Consider the following 20,018-nt stretch of genomic DNA (forward strand, 5'->3'; position numbering starts at 1 on the left):
CTGGCCAAGGATGCTCACAGCCTCTTCTTTCTGTCCGAGGTGGAGGCAGTCATTCACCCTCGATTCCCGGCAGAATTGTTTTCCCCAGACCCACAGCTGGATGTCTCGGCCCTTGCTGAGGAGTCGAAGCAGGAGGAAGGACTCACCCCTGAAGAAGTGAGCCAGGGGAGGGAGAGGGACACTTAGGGAGCCAGGGGACTCCAGGGGAGGGGGGACCCCAGGTGATCCAGGGGACAGGGGAAACCAGGTGGCCCAGGGGAGCCAGAGGAGGGAGGGATCGCAGGTAGAACAGGGGAAACAAGGGACACCCAGGAAGACCAGGGCACGGAGGGACCCCAGTGATCAGGGGAGAGGTAGGGCCCCAGAGCAGGAGGCCCACATGGCTCTGTCCATCCCTTCCCTGCCTCGGAGGCCTGGCATGGGGAAGGGCCCTCTCTGGGGTGGGTGCAGCGCAGGGTGATAGGAAAGAGAGGATGGGGAGCCGGGAGCGCAGGGAAGGACACACAGCTGGGAATAAGGTGCAGGAGGATGGCAGGAATGCCACCGTGTCTGGATTTGGAGTCTAATCCTGGGGTCACCCGTCCCCTCCTCCCCCCCAGGGCCATTGTCCCACTGCCCAGTGCTCCTCCTCTCACACGTGCGCGTGGAGCCGTCACTGTCCTCCTCCCTCCTACCAGCTGGTGCAGAAACGACTCCTGGCCTTGAAAAAGGACGAGGGTGGGCCGGCAGCCCCGAGCCACAGTGCACCCGGAATGGGCTCAAGTCCATCTGAGTCCCACGCCGGCCAAGGTGCCCAGAGGCACGACCAGGACCGCCGTCGAGGGGTCAGTGATGAAGCCTGCCCACCAGAGATTGATGTTGAGGCTCTTCATAGGCCCATCCGAACAGACACTGGCCCGTTCGGGCCCAAAGTCTTTGTTCCCTCTCGAGGACGTCAGGAGGTCTCTCCATCCCGGGCTGGGCGGCCCTCCCCTCCCCAGGGTAAAAGGCGCACTGGCCCTCGACTGGGACCCAGGGATGCGTCTGTTCTCAGAGTGGCGCCTCCTGTTCGGGAGGCCCGAAGGCCCAGGGACGCGGCCGGTAAGGACAAGGAGGAGCGCCCCAGCCTGGCCTCCCTCTTGGCCTCTCCGCAGGGCCTGCCGCCTTGCCGGCTGTCCCAGAGTCGTGCCCCTGCCTCAGGCCTGGCCTCCCCTGGAGGTTGGGGGGCCCAGAGTGCTCCCCAGGCCCCCTCCCCTCAGAGAAGGGGCCTCAGTCCAGCTCCACCAGCCGCTCCCAAGTCGAAGAAGCGGGCTCTGTGTGGGCGCCCTGCCGCTGCTGAGAAGCTGCCCATCCCCGGGGCTGCCCACGGGGTCTCTGCGAGGCCAGCCTTGGCTCTGGGGCTGGCTCGCCCCTCACAGCCGAGAAAGAGAAAGCGTGACCCGTTTGTCACAGGGAAGAGGAGGAACAGGAAGAGGAAGCGCTGCAGCTAGTAGGGAACAGCCGGGCCGGCCCTCCAGGGCGAGCCCCCCAGGGCGGCCCCCACGGGAGCCTAGGGGCTCCTCCTCACCCCAGTGCTGATCCTGGAGGATGTGGGGGGAAGGGAGGGAGGGCAGGACCACCCGGGCGGGGAGGGGGAGTGGGATTGTGGGGGGTTAGGGAGGTGGGGGAGGTGGGTGTGGGCAGGACCTTTGGAGTGATGTATGAAAATGGTGAATAAAGATAGTTTTGGTGGGAAATGCTCTCAGGCCACTGTCATCTTGTTCGTGTGGAGCTGCTCCACAGAGAGCGATCCTGAGAGGAAGGAAGGGTGAGGGAGGTCACAGGAGCTATGGATCTACAGGTGACCAAACCTTTCCTCCACATAGACAAGGACTCCTCAGGCTGCCCCTGGGAACGCACAGCTCTCACTTTCCCCAGGGACCCCCTCATCATCCCCTTCTCTAAAGCCTGCTTGGCTAGGGGCCTTCTGGGGCATCTGTAGCATCTTCTGCATCCCTGAACCGTCTGGGGAGGGAGAGCTGCTTTTGTGCCTCTCAGCCCTCTGGACACTAACCAGTTTCTAGGACGGAGCCTGGAGACGGCCCTTGTCTTTATGGAGCTTCTCTCTGCTTCCCTGAAGTGGCCAGGCGATGGCGCTGGGGTGACCCTCCGCTCATCCAGGGTTTCCTGTGTGGGTGGCCTGACCAGACAGGAAAAGTCTTGGCCATGGGGACAGGACTGTCTGCCTCGTCATAGCGGGAGCGTTCTCTAGTCCCACTGGGATTATTGCAATGTGGAGCGTGGTTGAGGCAGCTACCTCTTAATCCCAATGAGGATGCAACAAGGGGAATGGGCGCGGGGAAGTTCATGGGGCACCTGTTACAGGTGTGTATAAGGGTAGTGACAGTGGGGCCCCTTTGTGGGACTTGTGGGATTTCTGTGCAGCAGCATCTCGTTCAGCTGAGGGAGGAGGACCCATCTGGCTGTGGCTGTGGGGACTGGCCTTAGGGGCCTAGGGGTGTGCAACGACACCCCAGAACTACTGTCCCTTCCCTTTCCACCCATGGCTGGACATGTGTGTGTATTGGTATCAAGACTGATTTGTATTCCCATAGAAAACAGTTCCTCCTGACAAACTATGACCGTGTTTCACAAGAACAGCTTGCTCACAGGGGCAGCAGGGGTGGGGAGAGGTGTCTGTGGCCCCAGATCTGGGTGGGAGCTGGGATCCATGCTGAGGAGTGTAGAGGCCTCAGTCACCGTCCTGTGGTTGCCGGCAGAGACTGAATCATCAGAGCAGGGGGAATGACCCGCTCATAAGGGTGAGACGAGCAAACAATGAGGGGCAGGGAGCAGACCCCTGCTGTCTCCCTGAACTGCCCCCCCTCGCAGCCTGCTTAGCCCCTGTCACGGCCTGTGCTGGCCCACCTCTGAAGCCCCTTCCTCCTAATGCACTCAGATGCTCTGATCCTTTGTGGACCCGCCCTGGGCCTCACTCCTCCTTCCCTGCTGGCCAAAGCCTCTTCTCCCGGTTCTGAGTTCTGATTCCTTCCCCAGGACCCAGGCGGGGGTTGGGACAGCAGAGACTCCCTAATTCTCCCTCCTCCTCCCTGAGATCTTGACAGTCACCTTTGCATGTTTCTATGATTTTAACTACTGTACATACTTCCTGTGAGTGGCTATGATATGTCCTTTTATGAGTGGCTTATTTCACTTAGCATAATGTCTTAGAGGTTTATCCATGTTGTACCATGAGACATGGTTTCCTTTTATTGCAAGGAAGGAAATATTTCCTTGTGTTTATAGACCCCATTATCCCTTCATCTGTTGATGGACATTTGGGTTTCTTCACGTCTTGGGTATTTTGGATAATGTTACGACGAATGTGGGTGTGCAAAGATCTCTTTGAGATCCTGCTTTGAATTCTTTTGGATACATACCCAGAAGTGGGACTGCTGGATCACATGGTAGTTATATTTGTAATTTTTTGAGGAAACTTCATATTGTTTTCCGTAAGGGTTGTCCCATTTTACACCTCTCACCAACAATGAGAAAGATAGCTACCATCAAGCACTTGGTATATATCCATCTTATAAAAATGTTTATGCTTTTAGCAGAGCTGTAGATAATCAAAATTATGTATAATAACAATATTTTTGGTTATATATGGTGTCATGTAAATCATATTGCCTTTGGCTTCTTCTTTCAACATTCTTACTTTAAGAAAAATGGATATATTAGATGTTCTTTAATTTTTTAATTATTTATAATTTTGCATTGTATGCATACATTAAAAATATTTTATCAGTTCCCTTGTTGGTGAACTTTTAGAAATTATAATGTGACAGGGTAATCAGTTCCAGAGGAAAAGTTTTTCCTTTCAGAACTTTGAGTATTTATTCCATCGAATATGGCTTTTGTTACTGTTTTTTTCAAATTATGCCATCAATACACCCTTTCATGGTGGGTGATCAGTTTCCTTGCTGATTGTTTTTTGGAAGACTGTCTGTTGTCTTTTGTGTTCTCCAGTTTCTTGACGTGTGATTAGTTTCAGGTTAAAAAAATGTATCCTCCATGTGATCTATTTTGCTTCATTAACTGATAATCCACATTCTTCATCTCATCTAGAACATAATATTATCTTTTTCATATGTTACTTCTACTCATTCTCTCCTGTCTCTACTTCTAGAACCCTGGATATATGTATATTAGACCATCTTATATATTCTCTGTGTCTTCATCAGCTTGGACGGCTATAACAAAATGCCCTAGACCTGGTGGCTTGAAAAACAGACGGTAATTTCTTAACAGTTCTGAAGGTTGGAAGTCCAAGATCAAGGTGCCATATTCAGTTCCTGGTGAGAGCTCTCTTCCTACTTTTCAGATGGTTGTCTTCTTACCGCGTCCTCACGTGGCAGAGAGAAAGAGGGATCTCTCTTGTGTCTTTTCTTTTAAGGGCATTAAACCCATTATGAAAGCTCCATTCCCATGCCCTAATTACCTCCCAAAGGCCCTATCCCCAAATACATTGAAGGGGAGGGCTTCAACATAAGAATTGGTGGGGGGGGATATACGTCCATAGCATTCTGCCCCTGGGACCCAAAATTCGTGTCCTTATTGTATGCAAAATACATTCATTCTATCCCAACAGCCTCAAAAGCCTTAACTCATTCCAACATCAACTGTAAAATTTAAAGTCCAAAGTCTGATCTAAACACCATCTAAATCACATATGGGTGAGACAGGAGGTACTATTCATCCTGAGGCAAAATTCCTCTGTAGCTGTAAATCTGTGACCCAAACAAGTTAAGTGTTTCCAAATACCATGTTGGGACTGGCATAGAATAGACATCCCTACTCCAAAAGGAAGAAATAGCAAAGAAGGAAGGGGTGACAGTTTCCAAGCTAGTCCAAAGCCTAGCAAGGCCAGTCCCATTAGATCTTAAGGTACGAGAATAACCCTCTTTAGTTTGATGCTTTGCCCTCCAGGCCCACTGGGGTGGCAACATCATCCCCACAGCTCGGTGGGGCAGCCCCACTCCTTCAGCTTGGTGGGGTGCCACCCACACTGCAGCTCTCTGTAGGGCCTCCACCTACACCATGACTCTCTGTGAGGGCGACAATCTCACACTTTGAAACTGAGACCCCTGGGCCTGTGGTGGGATTGACAGACCCGATGACCTCGGAATCACCTTTGGGGTCCTTCTTCCCTTTTCTTCAAGAGGAGTACACATGCACAGCCAAATTGCTCTAGTCTCCCATTCTGTAGAATCCAAGAATTCTGACAGCCTTCCTCATTCTGCCTGGCTTTCTCTGTCCCCTTTCGTTCAAACTGGCAGTGTCCCTTCTCTACTCCTGGCCTCTGCTGAGATGACTAATTAAATTAATATCACACCTATGATCTCTTCTTCAAAGGGTTGCTCAGCTGCACCCTTAGAGTTTCTTCAGAACAAGCTTTCTCACTTTCAAATATGGATAGGCTGAGAAGTTTCCAAATCTCTAAGTTCTGATTTCTTTTTGCTTAACAATTTGGTCTTCAATTTATCTTTCTCCTGATGTGTTTTACTAGGAGCGGTGATGAGGAACCAAGCTACTTCTTCCAAACTTTGTTCAGAGATCTCCTCAGATGAATATTCAATTTCATCACTTACAAGGTCTACCTTCCCCAAAACGCTAGAACACAGTTCAGTCAAGTTCTTTGCCACTTTATAATAAGAATTGCCTCTCCTCCAATTTCTAATAATGTCTTCCTCATTTCTGTTGGAGACCTCACCAGAATAGCATCTAACGTCCATATTTCTATCTGTTCATGATTATTTCTGTATTCTCTACAAAGATGGAGACTTTCTCTCCAGTGTGCCTCTTTGCTTTCTGAGCCATCACCAGAATCACTTTTAATAGGTATAGGCTGAAAGGACTTTATGGCGATTTCAGCTCTTTTTTAGCATGCACTTCAAATCTCTTTCAGCCTTTACCTACTATCCAATTCCAAGGCCACTTCCACATATTTAGGTATTTGTTACTTCTTGGTACTAAAATATGTCTTAGCTCAAAAGGCTATAACAAACTACCACAGACTGGGTGGCTTAAACAAAAGACGTATATTTCTCACAGTTCTGGAGGCTGCAAAGTCCAAAATCAAGCCACCAGCAGACTCTAGGTCCATACATTTCTCATTCATAATTTCTGACCGTTTCTTTTCTGTGCTACATTTTAGCTAATTTTTCACATCTATCATCCATGTCATCCACTTCCTCTTTGTCAGTATCTGATCTAACTTTTTCCCACTCCCTTTGATATACAGATGTGTGATGTTTGTATGTTGAATTTCATCATCCACTATAAAATATTCAATTTCAATGGTCAAGATTTACTAACATCAATCATTTTTACTGTTGAAGACAGAACATTCTTAACTGGAACTGGCACTGTTAATACAAGTGTATGATAGTGAATACAAGCCCAACTAGTACAGTTTGGTGCTACTCCTTGATTTGGGTTAAGGTGCCAGCACTTCTGCCACCTTTGCTTTTGCACCATCAGTACCTATGTCAACACAATTGTTCCAGAGTAAATCATGAGATTAAAAAAGTTTCACCAACAGTTTGAATATTACAGCATCATGTTGTTTGTGATCAAGCGTGAAGATCGTCAATATTATCTAGTGCTAGTACTAGACAAATTCAAGGAAAACGGCAAACCCAGTCACTTTTTGTTTCCTTTTCCATGTGAAAAGCTGTAAGCAACATGTTTTTGCCCTTTAAAGGGCTCATATGTCTCTGTTTAAAATATTCCATTCCTCTCTCTCTTTTTTCAAATTCATTAATTTATTTATTTGTTTTTAGCTGCGTTGGGTCTTCGTTGCTGTGCGCAGGCTTTCTCTAGTCGCGGTGAGCAGGCTTCTCATTGCGGTGGCTTCTCTTGTTGCGGAGCGCGGGCTCTAGGCGCGCGGGCGTCAGTAGTCGTGGCACACGGGCTCAGTAGTCGTAGATCGTGGGCTCTAGAGCGCAGGCTCAGTAATTGTGGAGCACGGGCTTAGTTGCTCGGCGGCATGTGGGATCTTCCCAGACCAGGGATCAAACCCATGTCCCCTGCATTGGCAGGCGGATTCCCAACCACTGCGCCACCAGGGAAGTCCCAAGTCCTCTCTCTTTAAACAGAAAGTGATTGGACTTAAAGCAGTGCTTAAAGTTTACCGGTACTAGAATCCTTGTTCAAAATTGCTCTGTGGCATAAGCCACAATGCAGTGAATTGTAGACACCTCCAAATCCCAGGGAGGCCCCTGAGTGCTCTCTCAGGAGGAAACTGAGGTCAGGTGTATCTGATGGCCTGTGTGCTCTCTGTGCTTCTGGTGATATGTGGGGGCTTTCAGGTGAGTGCAGCGGGTAGACTCATGGACTCTTAGTCTTGGCTGGGGGAGACAGCACTGTCGGGTTTATGTTTCCACATTTGCCTCCTTTTGTGTTGCCTTTCTCCCAGTTGCATTTAGCCTGATGAGAGGGAAGGAGGAGATGTCGGTAGCTGGGCAGGTGGTTCTCCAGGAGCAAATGTCAGGGACGGTTGTGTGGGCAAGATCCCTAGGCCCCGTCCTGGCAATCTTGCTGTGCACTGAGCAGTACAGATGAATCGGGTCCTTGACCAGAAGTCCAGGAAACTTTTGGCAATCTGGGCAAAATTTGGGATCTGAGGATGGGCTCAGAAATTTCAGCAAGGATTTGGCGGAATCTTACCCTCGGGCTGTTTAAGACCCCTGGTTTTGAATGGCATGAAGCACCAGAGAGCCTTTGATCACATTCTATACAGCTGTCCTGTGTGTGGCCCTCCAGCAGCAAACCTTCTCTGCTGTGACCTCAGGGCAGGCCCCATTCCGCCCCCCCCACCCGAGGCTCCTGCCCTGTGAAGTATGAGGGTGTAGCGCAGGCTGACTGTCAAAGGCTCCTGGCTTGCCTGACCCACAGGATGGAGCATCTGTTCACCTTATGCTGGTGCCCTTCCCAGAACCAATGGGCTCACAGCCCAGACATTTATGCTGAGTCTGGGGGCAGCTGTGCCCTGAGAAGCCATGTCTTGTCACTTGGCCCCGGGAGCACCTCCTCAACGGACCACGCTTATCATACGGGCCTCCTGCTCTTGTGCCCTCTTGTTTTGTTCTGAGGCAGGTGGTTGTGATGGCCAGTACTGTGGGGTCTTGTGATCTCAGAGCAGACACTGGAGGCTGACTGACCCCACAGAGGTGGACAAGGATGTGGGCTCAGGCGATGGGTCCTTTCTTGGGTTTCTGCCTCTCCTCCCTGACTCCTGACCCTTGCTCTCCAAAGCTCACCTTTCTGTTGTAGTTGCCTCCCCAGGGGGCAGTGACGGGCTTTGCCCCGCTGAACTATACCCTCGGGGTAGGTGGCCACAGCCTGGCTTGTCACACACTGGGGAAATCCTACACTGGGGAAGTCAGGATTGTGCCTTGCTGGGCTTGGAACCCAGGTAGAAAGGTAGATGGTGTGGGTCTGAGGGACTGATGCCCCAGCCCCAGGGCAGGTGACTTCTCCTGGGAGAGGTTGCCCATGGCCCCCTTTGGCCCCTCGACCCTGCAGAGGTGCTGATACACGCCCCCTGCAGGCCACAGCCTCTGTGCATAGGATCTGCCCCAGTATCACATGAGAAGCCGGGGCCAGGAGCCTCGTTCTCTCTGAGAGCAGCTGGTCATCCCACACTGAGGGGCGTCTTCTCGGACACAGGGCCCATAGCTGACCTGTAACTGACATATGGACTCTTCCCTGGGCTTTACCCCTCAATTTACCTCCATTCTTGTCTCCTGTCTCACGGCCCCTGCCTTTTCCCCCAGACACCGGAGATCTCCAGGCTTGGGTGGAGTATGGCATGTTGTCAAGCTCAGTGGTGTCCACCTCACCAGCCCACTGGAATCAAGCCCCAGGGAGCCTTTGAGAGAGCAAGACCAAGGACTTTAAGAAGACTACGGTTAATGTTAAGGAGCATAGATTGTAAGATGAGGAATTTCACTAGTGTTTTTCAATCCGTAAGAAGAAGGAAATAGAAATTGCAGAATTGAAACTTGCACAGACATCAAGAAATAATAGTTTAGGGCTTCTCTGGTGGTGCAGTGGTTGAGAGTCTGCCTGCTAATGCAGGGCACGCGGGTTCGAGCCCTGGTCTGGGAGGATCCCACGTGCCGCGGAGCGGCTGGGCCCGTGGGCCGCAGCTGCTGGGCCTGCGCGTCTGGAGCCTGTGCTCCGCGGCGGGAGGGGCCGCGGTGGTGAGAGGCCCGCGCACCGCGATGGGGAGTGGCCCCCGCTTGCCGCAACTGGAGAGGGCCTTCGCACAGAGGCGAAGACCCAACACAGCCAAAAAAAAAAAAAAAAGAAATAATAGTTTAACAAATGCCCCATTCACAGAATCAAGGAAATGAGCACCATCCACAGGGTGTGCAAAGGAGGTGCCTAATCCCAGGAGCAGCGTGGCCACGGCTCGGCTGAGAGCGAGGCATGTGCTGGGCAAGCTTTTGTATGTAATGTTCACCAAAGGGAACCTTGGCCAGTGATACCAGGGAAAGGCTATCATGGTGAAGGCCCACTCATCACCACCCTCAACTTGAATCCAAGTATTGGCTGAAGAAACAGACTTGACAGAGACTTTGGCCACCTGGCCTGGGTTCTCCCTACAAAATGTCATGTTCCTCCAAGAACAGGCCAAGGAGTCACAGTTGTCCGAATCACAGACGGCATATCTTAACGGTACAGCTATTACAAATTTGCACCTTTGTTTGAAGGGAATTGTTAAGTGGTGGGTAGGGAGTGATGTGTTCCAGGGAGGATTTGGGCCCTCTGGCTTGCAGGTGACCCTCTTATCAGACAGGGCAATTCTGCCAATAACTCATCACTGCCTTCATTCCTCAGGTGGTAGGGATACAAAGGGATTAAAAGGGGTGCGGGCAGGAAACAGCCCTCACTGACAGCACAGAGCCATCACCTACTGTCTCCTCAACTCCTCTGCCCATATAGCCACCGAGGGTGCCAGCTGCTTGCGTTCACAGCAGCTGTTGATAGCACACCATCATCCAAGGAGTTCTTGAGCACCAACTTTGCACTACTCAGCAGCATAATGGAGAAATCAAGGATGGTCCATGGAAATAGCGAAGGGTCTTGTTTTAGGGCAAACGAGCTTATTCTGCAATATGTGCTTCTTAGTTAATTGGGGTTCGAATGTCCTTTCTTGGATGAAATGATGTTGATAATGTTTGAAAAATAAAAGGTTGGCCACCCCATGAGAAACTATGCTTTTATCTGAGTGGGGTTGGGGAGCAAGAGGGAGTAATGAAAATTTGGGTTGTTGAAGTAGTGACAGGGCAGGGCTGACTTGTTCAAGACTGCCTCCCTGCAGGAGGAAGGCCGGCCTTCCTCAAGACTTCATGGACACTCCCCATAGCCAGGGCTTACGGCTGTCATAGCTGGTGACTCAGCCATGGGCCTACTGAGCAATACAGCTGCAACCGCAGCTTGGCTCAGCCCTGACCAGCAGGAGAGAGGCTGGGCCTCCCTCAGCCTGAGTGCTCGTTCCATGGAGAGGGACTGGACTTGGGTCCTGTGTGTCCCAGTGCTGGTCCTAGTTCCTGCCCACACGGGACCTGGGCTTCCCTGATTCTGCAATATAAACACCAGAGCCCAAAGTTTGGGTCCCTCTCCTGGACCCTGGATCCCTACTGGATCCCTGTGTGCTGGCCCAAAACAAAGTGTGCAGTGGGGACCCACAAACTACCCACTATTCCTGTGACTGTGAACTGCCCCTGATAAACATGGCTCCAGCAGCCAGGGTTACATATTTTTAGGGAACTCTCTTATGGTTACAAGTGCAAAAGACTGAGAACTACTATGGAAAACTAATATTTGAAAACTTCACTCCAGTGATATTTGAAGAACCTCTATAAAATAACTAAACAAACATAATCGCATTTTATTCCACTGTGTCCACAGTCTAAGCTTTAAATTGTATAAAAATGAGAACGAGAAGTAGAATGCCTCCAAACATTTGGAAATTAAGATGCACACTTCTCAATAATCCATGGTTAAAGAGGAATTTCAAGGAAAATTTTTAAGATAAATAGAACTGAGTGAAAATGAAAATACAACACATAAAATGTGGAAGGATCCAGATAAAACATTATTAAGAGGGAAACGAATGGCACTAAATGCTTAGAATAGAAAAGAGGGAAGGTCTCAGATCAATAATCTAAGCTTTCACACACGGAAACGGGAAAAAAATTGCACAATAAAATCAACACATGAAGAAGGAAGCAAATAACAATACACTCTGATCAACTGGAGTCTATTCTCGGAACACAAGCTTGGTTTACTATTCAAAAAGCATCAGCGTAATTTGCCATATTAATAGACTGAAGAAGAAAATCTACATGGCCACATCAATTAATGAAGAAAAAGCATTTGATGAACTTTAACACACATTCATGTCAGAAACTCTCAGGAATAGAAGGACTCTACTTCAACCCAGTAAAGAATATCTACAAAAAACCGACAGTGAACATCATACTTCATGGTGAGAGAATGAATGTTTTCCTCCTAAATTCAAAAGAAGGCCAGAATGTCCTCTTTCATCTCTCCTTTTCAACTTAGTACTGTAGGTACTAGCCAGTGCAGCATGGCAAGAAAAAGAAAGAAAGACACACAGATTAGAAAGGAAGAAATATTACTGTCCATACTCATGGATAGCATGACTGTCTGCATAGAAAATCCCAAGAAATCTCTAAGAAGCAATTAATAAGTGGCAATTACTTTAACAAAGTCTCAGGATACAAGATCAACACAAAAACATTAGTCATATTTCCAAATATTAACAATGAACAACTGGAAACCAAAACTAAAAATACAATGCCGGGGCTTCCCTGGTGGCGCAGTGGTTGAGAATCTGCCTGCCAATGCAGGGGACACGGGTTTGAGCCCTGGTCTGGGAAGATCCCACATGCCGTGGAGCGACTAGGCCCATGAGCCACAACTACTGAGCCTGTGCGTCTGGAGCCTGTGCTCTGCAACAAGAGAGGTCGCGACAGTGAGAGGCCCGCGCACCGCGATGAAGAGTGGCCCCCACTCGCCACAACTAGAGAAAGCCCTCGCACAGAAACGAAGACCCAACACAGACAAAAAGAAAAAAAGAAAAATTAAAAAAAAAAACAAAACACAATGCCATACACAATGCTTCCAAAACATGAAATATTTGATTATAAATATTTTAATAGAGGATCTGTATGATACAACCAAACAAGACCTAAATCAATGGAGAGACATATCGCATTCATGGATTGGAAGACCCAACATAATAAAAGGTCAACTTCCAACAGAATTTTTTTGTCAACATGGACAAGCTTATTCTAAAATGTATGAACAAAAGGTAAAGGCAAAGGAACCAGAACAAGTAACACAATTTTGAGAAAGCAGAATATAGTTAGAGGATATTAAGACCTACTGTAAAGCTATAAGTAAGACAGTGTGGTATTGGTGGAAGGATAGATACATAGTTCAATGAATAGGATAGAGAATACAGAAATAGACACATGCCAATACAACAAACTTTTTTTTTTTTTTACGTAAGTTAAAAAGCAATATAAAAAGCAAAATCTCTAGTCCTTATAATAACCCTGAAAGGAATACAAATCTGTTAAATGACTAAGCAAGACCATACACTTAGTGGCAGCACCAGAATCAGAACACAGGTCTACCTACTCTTGCTATGACTGAGCCTCTTCCTCTACATCTCCTAAACGTCACTCTGAGTTGAAGAGGGGAAAGAAATGGGAGGCCACCGTGATGCCACATCCTGTGCTTTAACCAGTATGTTTTCTTTATATACTGGACCATCTATTTCAGATTTTATTTGAAGCAAGTTTTGGCTTGCTTCAGTATGTATTTCATTTTCTATTTATTACCCTCTTTCATTCATGGCAGACAGGCTCTAGAGGTCCTGAGAATGTCTGAAACAAAGAATGCTATAAAACACCTTAGTAACTCTCGAAAATGCTAAGTGGACCCTGAATCAAAACTTCAAGTTTCAGAGAACTTACAGCCACTAACGATCTGCAAAACAAACAAATAAACAAACAAACAACCCCACACCCTAGCAACTCTCAACCTTGGATCAAACTACAATATGTTGGAAGAGGTATTACTGAAAAGAGCTTGAAAGGGCAGCCTAAAAGGCAGAGGGTACAGAACATGGGCCATGTCCCTGTAAAGGGGACATGGTTCATAATATTGTGAATCAAGGGGCTGGTTCACAATACTGGTCATGATGTTCAAAACTGTCAATCAAAGAGAGGTGCATTATTATATATTTGCTTGTTGCTATTGCTTTTCTGATTAGAAGATACAGAGTCACTTTAGGTAACTTCCATTTAATTTAATATTTATCTTCATTTTATATCCGGGTCACATTTTCTACATTAAAATATAATCATAAAAAAAGTATATATATATATATATATATATATATATATATATAAAATCATGCTGACTCCCCCCACCCCCTACACCCTCAGAGAAAAAAAGTGAAGAACTTTACACAACTTGAAAGAAAGATGGAATGCACAGAGAAGTTGCTATTGCACCCAAGTAACAAAGAACACAGAGAGACCAAACAGTAGACATGTCAGAAGTGCATAGAAGACAGCTCAGGGCTCGCAGCAGGAAGGAGGAGGAATTAAAAGACTAAAGCTTTTAAATGCTATCACTTGTGCCTCAAGATTACCCTGAAAAGGCAGATAGGTCAGAAAGCAGGACCAAACAGGGGATTTTCCAAAGGCTGCTATCTAACAGAGTTTAAAATATCCATAGATTATATATATATATAAAACTCCATACACAGAAGAGCTTTCTCTTCCCCACCTTGCCTCTAGCATCCGGTCAACACTTTAGAAACTTAAAACCACTGTTAGCATGTCCGAATGTAGAACCGATATAGGTTTTTTCTCTCTTAAAAAATTGTATCCCAACTCTTTCCAACCAACAATTCTGTTAATTATTTTCATTATGATTCCTCTGCATGGAAACCCAGTAAGGGATCATCAAGACAGGGCATCTCACTACTATCAGATCAATGCCAGTTGGGCAAAAGCTGCATGATTCTGTGTTACTCAGAGGGAGGGAGAACGGTAAGACACAGGAGTTGAAACTTATCCGTACCAAAGAGGAAAAGGAAACTCCTTTTCTAATCTATTCATTAAACAGAAACAGCAGGTGGACAGGAAAAGCCGTCTGCCTAGAGCAGACCCAGAGGCACACCGAAATCTAAAAACAAGTGCTCAGGAAAGCGTCTCGGCTCAGAGAGGAAGCGTCTTTCAGACCCTATCTTGTCCCTAGTTTGGAGATCAAAGCATTAGAACTTCAGATAGTGATACTCTGGAGGGGGTGGACAGGGAAGGTCTGAGAGACCCAAATAATGAGGACACTAGGCAGCTAACTACACCACTACGTACAAATACACACATCAGTACGAAAAGTTCACCTCCAACCCTCAGCTACTTTAAACAAAGCATTGCAGGTCCAGGTTTTCTGAACAGGGGATATTTTAAAGTCTGTTAGCAGTTTGAAACATTGCAACACTGGCACAATATGTTACCTATTCTTTGTTTTTAATTACAGGGCAACACAGTAAACTCCAACACAAAGGTGGGGATGGGCGAGTGCAAAAGGAATAAAGAAAACAGAACCAGTATTTCACAAGAGCATCGAGCCAGCGATGAAGTAGCAGCTAATGCTTTGCAGCGTCTCGAGGGTAGAATTCGCTCAAGGTGCTCTGAGGGATTCTCTTCAGCATTTCTTTGGGGAAGATTCGGAGCAGTTGCCAGCCAATGTCCAAAGTCTCACAGACAGTGTGCTTTTCGTTAAGGACCTTACAAAACATTGAGATTAGATGAATAAAGGCCAAGTACTTCCAACTTATCAGCGTTTTTCAAAATTTATTGTTATGGGTCTAGCACTGTGAGCATGAAGTATAAAAAAGAGACACAAAGCAGTCAGGTCTCCCAGGACTGGATGTGACCAAATGTGGAAATGAGGGTCTAGACAGTAAGTACCCCTGGGAATCAGAGAAAAGGGAGAAAGCCCGCAGGCGAGACGTTGGGCGTGTGCGTGCGTGCGTGCGTGTGTGTGTGTTTAACAACGGGTGGGATCTAAAAACACCCCACTGAATAATGGAAACTAGACCCAGAGTTTTGTCCAGAGAGTAGTGAGAAAAGCAGTTTCCCAGCAACACAGGCTGACCTGAAGGAGGCTAGTACAGATACTTAGAAGGCCTTAAATGCCAATTAAGCACCTGAATAGGTCCATGTGAAAGTTTTCAAACTTGCTATTGCTATTATTATTTTTAAAAGCAGCATCATTCTTACCCTGCAAATAAATCTCATTTTTTAACGAAGGAGTTAGAGTGGCTAGAGTTCTGCATTCTTTTCTCTACCAGAATAATTTTTATCTTTTTAAGATATTAAGGTTCTGCATAAATTTTTTTTTTTTTTAGAAAACCCAACAATCATATGTTCTGGGGATTTTAATGTTACTTAAAAAATGTATCACACAAATAGAAAAGTGCACAAATCCTAAGTGTGCAGCTGATGCATTATTCCAAAATAAACAAACACATCGTTTGTAAGTATCACTGAGGTCAAAAATAGAGTTTACCAGCATTAGCAGGGGTGGCAGGGAAGAGACCAAACAAAACAGCTTGAAAGCCCTACACATGCTATGTAATAAAAACCATTATAGACTTTTTAACAGAAGGACAATCAATAAAATTAATACTAAATTTACCCCGGCAATGGCACATAGAGAGTCAGGGAGACTGGTGAAGATGCTGGCACTAACGGTCAAGGATGATGGGACAAAGGTCTGGACTAGGTCTTGGGACACAAAGAGTGGTCAGAGATCAGCAGCTTCAACGTCACCCAGGAACTTGTCAAAATACAGGCTCTCTGGCCCCACCCACACCTACCGAATCAGAATCTGCACTTCAACAGGATCCCTGGTAGATTCAAAAGCATATTCAACTTTGAGAAACACTGGCCTAAGTTTTTTTAATAGGAATGAAAAGAGAACAGGATAAGATGTTTCAAAAGAGAACAATGCAAATTAGCAAATATTTGATGACTGGAGAATACATGAAGAGGCTTAAGAATGCCCAATTCCTGAGCTTGGGCTAACTAGGGTAATGGTCATGCCAGAGGTAGACAGAAATTGAAAAGGGAATTGCTAGGCAGGTGGTCAGTTGGGAAAATACTCTGGCTCTCACCACGCTGAGCCAGAGAGGATGGTGGCATAAACACAGGCTTCCTAGCTGGAGATGTGGGATTAGAGCTTCAGAAAGAGGGTAAAGGCTCATACACAGGAAGTTAGTCGTCAGCATAGGGGAAAAAAAGCGCAGAAAGAACAGGTAATTAAGCCTTTGGGAACATTAACAATTAAGAAGCAGGAAGGTAAGAAATCAGGAGGATGAAAACAGATGGACTGGGAAAGTCCAAAACCCCCAAAGCCAGAGGAGAGCATTGCAGAGAGGTTAAGAGGGAGGAGAAGCGGCAATGGAGGTAGGAGAGCAGAAGGCCGGTTGTAAGGAAGATAAAAAATAAGACAGGAGCTAAATAAAGGGATAAAGACATCGAAGGTAGAGGGGAAGGAACCAGAGGGCTAAGAACAAAGACATGGCAGGCGGCTGGAAGAACCTCTTCTCTCATCAGAAGGAAAACTGTATGGAGACCAATGTAAATTCTCTCAGACTAGGGAAGAAGTCCTCAAAACTACATATGATGCTGTTTCTATTCATAGGAAAATAGTAATCTTACCCTGAGCAATGAAGTTCCTCTCAAACTTCTGCAGAAATTCCAAGTAAAGCAGATCATCTGAGGTAAGGGCTTCTTCTCCAACTACGGCTTTCATGGCCTGCACATCCTTACCAATAGCATAGCACGCATACTAAAGAGAAAAGAAGGTTTACATGAACCTTTATAAATGGTAACGGTACTCTGGGCTATATAAGTGTATTGCTGTAGCTATCTTCACAGTATTTCACATTATTTCCAAACATAATTCACATATGCAAGTACTGGAAAGACTTTATTATACAGTAGTCTCACTAAGAAAGGAGTCTTCAGGCATGCAATACATAGACATTACTAACACTCTACAAAAAATACACTCCCTCAATATATCAATGAGCTTCCATTTTGTAGAGCATTTAAAAATCAAAACTTACACAATAGGAGAAATCCATCTCTAAATTCTATTCAAAAAAAAATATCTGTGTTTTCAGTAGGTTTATTTATCATTTCTACTTTAAGGTCAAATGTATTTTTCTTTAATTATGCTTGGTATACAATCTCAGGACTATAGAAACCAAGGATTTCATAGAATATACACAGCTGTATCCCTTAGCGTTCTGGTGATTGCCTAATATGTTAAACAAAAAATTAGTTAGAATAGTCTTTCAGAAATACTCTATAATAAAGGTTACTACTAAAAACTTAATCGTCTTATGCCTTTTTTATTTAAAAACTACCTCATACAGCAGTAGAGGTGGGTTTCAAGCATGTGATCTTTAATCTTTGTCATGAGCAGTTATCCTTATGAAAAAGACTGTTTGGCTCTAATGAATGTTTCTGTATTCCAGTCTTCTATATTATATATTCTATATTAAAATTCTACTTTGATGGGGGGAGAAGAAAAGTGATATGGAAGAAAGACAAGAGGTATAAGACAGCAGAATGAACTGAGAAAGTATTCATTTCTTTAAACACAATCCTGGAGAAAACATACGTACCAGCTGGTTAGATACATCGGCATGATCCTTTCTGGTCATACCTTCTCCAATAGCCCACTTCATTCACCGAGACAACGAGGGCAGCACATTAATAGGCGGGTAAATCTTGGGTAAAAGGGGAAGGGGGAAAATATTATATTGAAGTACAAAATTCAAGCTTTACTGGTAGTAAAGGAGGATTTTGAAACTCATTTTTATTGCTTAAATTGCATAAAACTGCTACATTTGTTTCCTAGATGATTCCTAATATCTCTTCCTGGTAAGAAAAGGAAGTAAGAAACATTTTACAGGTTAAGATTTCTTTTTGAGAATCAAATCCGAAAAGTAAAATCTACAAAACAGTACAAGATTCTATTAAAAAACTGAATTTTCAACATCTGCCTACAATAGCAAATCCAAATGGTCTTCTGAACTCTGACTCATAAAATCACACATAAAAAGATTAACAAGAATTTCACCTAAAGGCTGATATCAGAAGCTGGCATCTACTAAAGAACCAATACAAAATCTGTTTTTGATTATTCAGTCATAAAAAAGAATGAAACCTTGCTGTTTGCAACATCATGGATGGACCTTTAGGGCACTATGCTAAGTGAAATAAGCCAGACAGAAAAAGATAAATACCATATAATCTCACATATATGGGACCTTAAAAAACAAACAAAAACATGTCAAGCTCACAGATAGAGAACAGACTGGTGGCTGCCTGAGGCAGGGGATGAGTGAGCCAAATGGGTGAGGGAGGTTAAAAGGTACAAACTTCCAGTTATAAAATGAGTAAGTCATGGGGATGGAACTTTCACAGCATGGTGACTATGTACGTTAATAATACTGTATTGCATATTTAAAGGTAGCTAGAAGAGTGGCTCTTCAAAATTCTCATCACAAGAGAAAAAGTGTTGTAACTATGTGAGGTGGTGGATGTTAAGTGGACTTATTGCGGTGATCACTCTGCAACATATACAAACATCAAATCATGACATTGTACACCTGCGACCAATGTAATGTTACCTCAATTATACCTCAATTAAAAAAATTTTAACAATAAAAGACAAAGAAAAAACTCTGAAAAATCTGTTCTTGTATTAATAACAAAAGTGTGTGTGTTTAACAACGGGTGGGATCTAAAAACACTCCACGGAATAGTGGAAACTAGACCCAGAGTTTTGTCCAGAGAGTAGTGAGAAAAGCAGTTTCCCAGCAACACAGGCTGACCTGAAGGAGGCTAGTACAGATACTTAGAAGGCCTTAAATGCCAATTAAGCACCTGAATAGGTCCACGTGAAAGTTTTCAAACTTGCTATTTCTATTATTGTTTTTAACAGCAGCATCATTCTTATCCTGCAAATAAATCTCATTTTTTAACGAAGGAGTTAGAGTGGCTAGAGTTCTGCATTCTTTTCTCTACCAGAATAATTTTTATTGTTATATATATTATTATTATATGTGACCTGGAGGGAGTCGCTCACTCTTTGAGACCTTGTTACAGGGAAGAACCAAATCTGACTACACGGTGGATCTGTTTCTTTTACTTTAACCTTTGCCTTCCGCTGCTTTTGTTCACTAAAAGGATACATAATGGCCTGCCTCTGGGAACCCTGTTCCTCTGTCTGAATGTTAATCCAAAGTGCCTTTGTTCAGAGAAACATACGGACTCTGTCCACCTGTGGATGGCTGCAATTAAAAAGAAATTAACACATCCCCTCCCTGAGGCTGGCCATTCCAGGGGATATTCGCAAAACTTATGGCCCTTTTACTTTACCGCCTCATCTCCTCCCCATCTCTGTGCTATAGAAGAAACTGGCATCCAAACCCCGATAAGATGGTTATTTTGAGACTTCAGTCTGCCGTCTTCTCGGTCTGCTGGCTTTCCGAATAAAGTCGTATTCTTTCCCTCAATGCGTCATCTCTGATTTATTGGCCTGTCGTGGGGCAAGCACAGCAAGCTTGGACTCGGTAACAACCTTAGTTTATCCGGATGCGGGTGCTTTGTACCAGGTGAACTCTAAAGTTTTCCCTTCTGTAGATAAGTTTACCTCAACACGTTCCAGAAGGTAAAAGAATAATCTCTCCTTCTGCTTGATTAAAGTAAGCAAACATCTACCTAAAGTGCACTTAAAATATTTGCTTTCCAGACATTTAGGTAATATATTCCGCCATGAAAATCTCAAGTTGTGGTCAATGTGTTGGAAAAAGTATGCACTTAATCAGTATTTCCAGTTTGGGTTTATGGCCTCTT

The 20,018-nt window shown here is 45.4% G+C and overlaps 1 protein-coding gene across 1 annotated transcript in view; it reads right to left on the reverse strand.

Moving 5' to 3' along the window:
- Positions 1 to 20,018, reverse strand: part of LOC309661714 (V-type proton ATPase subunit B, brain isoform-like) — a 207,096-nt gene that overhangs the window by 172,161 nt on the left and 14,917 nt on the right. Inside the window, exons 2-3 of the mRNA XM_082463673.1 lie at positions 17,780 to 17,884; positions 16,806 to 16,935 (exon numbers count right to left, since the gene is read on the reverse strand). Of these exons, the coding sequence (XP_082319799.1) occupies positions 16,806 to 16,935; positions 17,780 to 17,842 (193 nt within the window). The 5' untranslated portion in view covers positions 17,843 to 17,884. The remainder of the gene's footprint in view (positions 1 to 16,805; positions 16,936 to 17,779; positions 17,885 to 20,018) is intronic.

This window comes from Balaenoptera physalus (genome assembly GCF_965194825.1).
Source record: "Balaenoptera physalus genome assembly, chromosome: 5".
Classification (NCBI taxonomy): domain Eukaryota; kingdom Metazoa; phylum Chordata; class Mammalia; order Artiodactyla; family Balaenopteridae; genus Balaenoptera; species Balaenoptera physalus.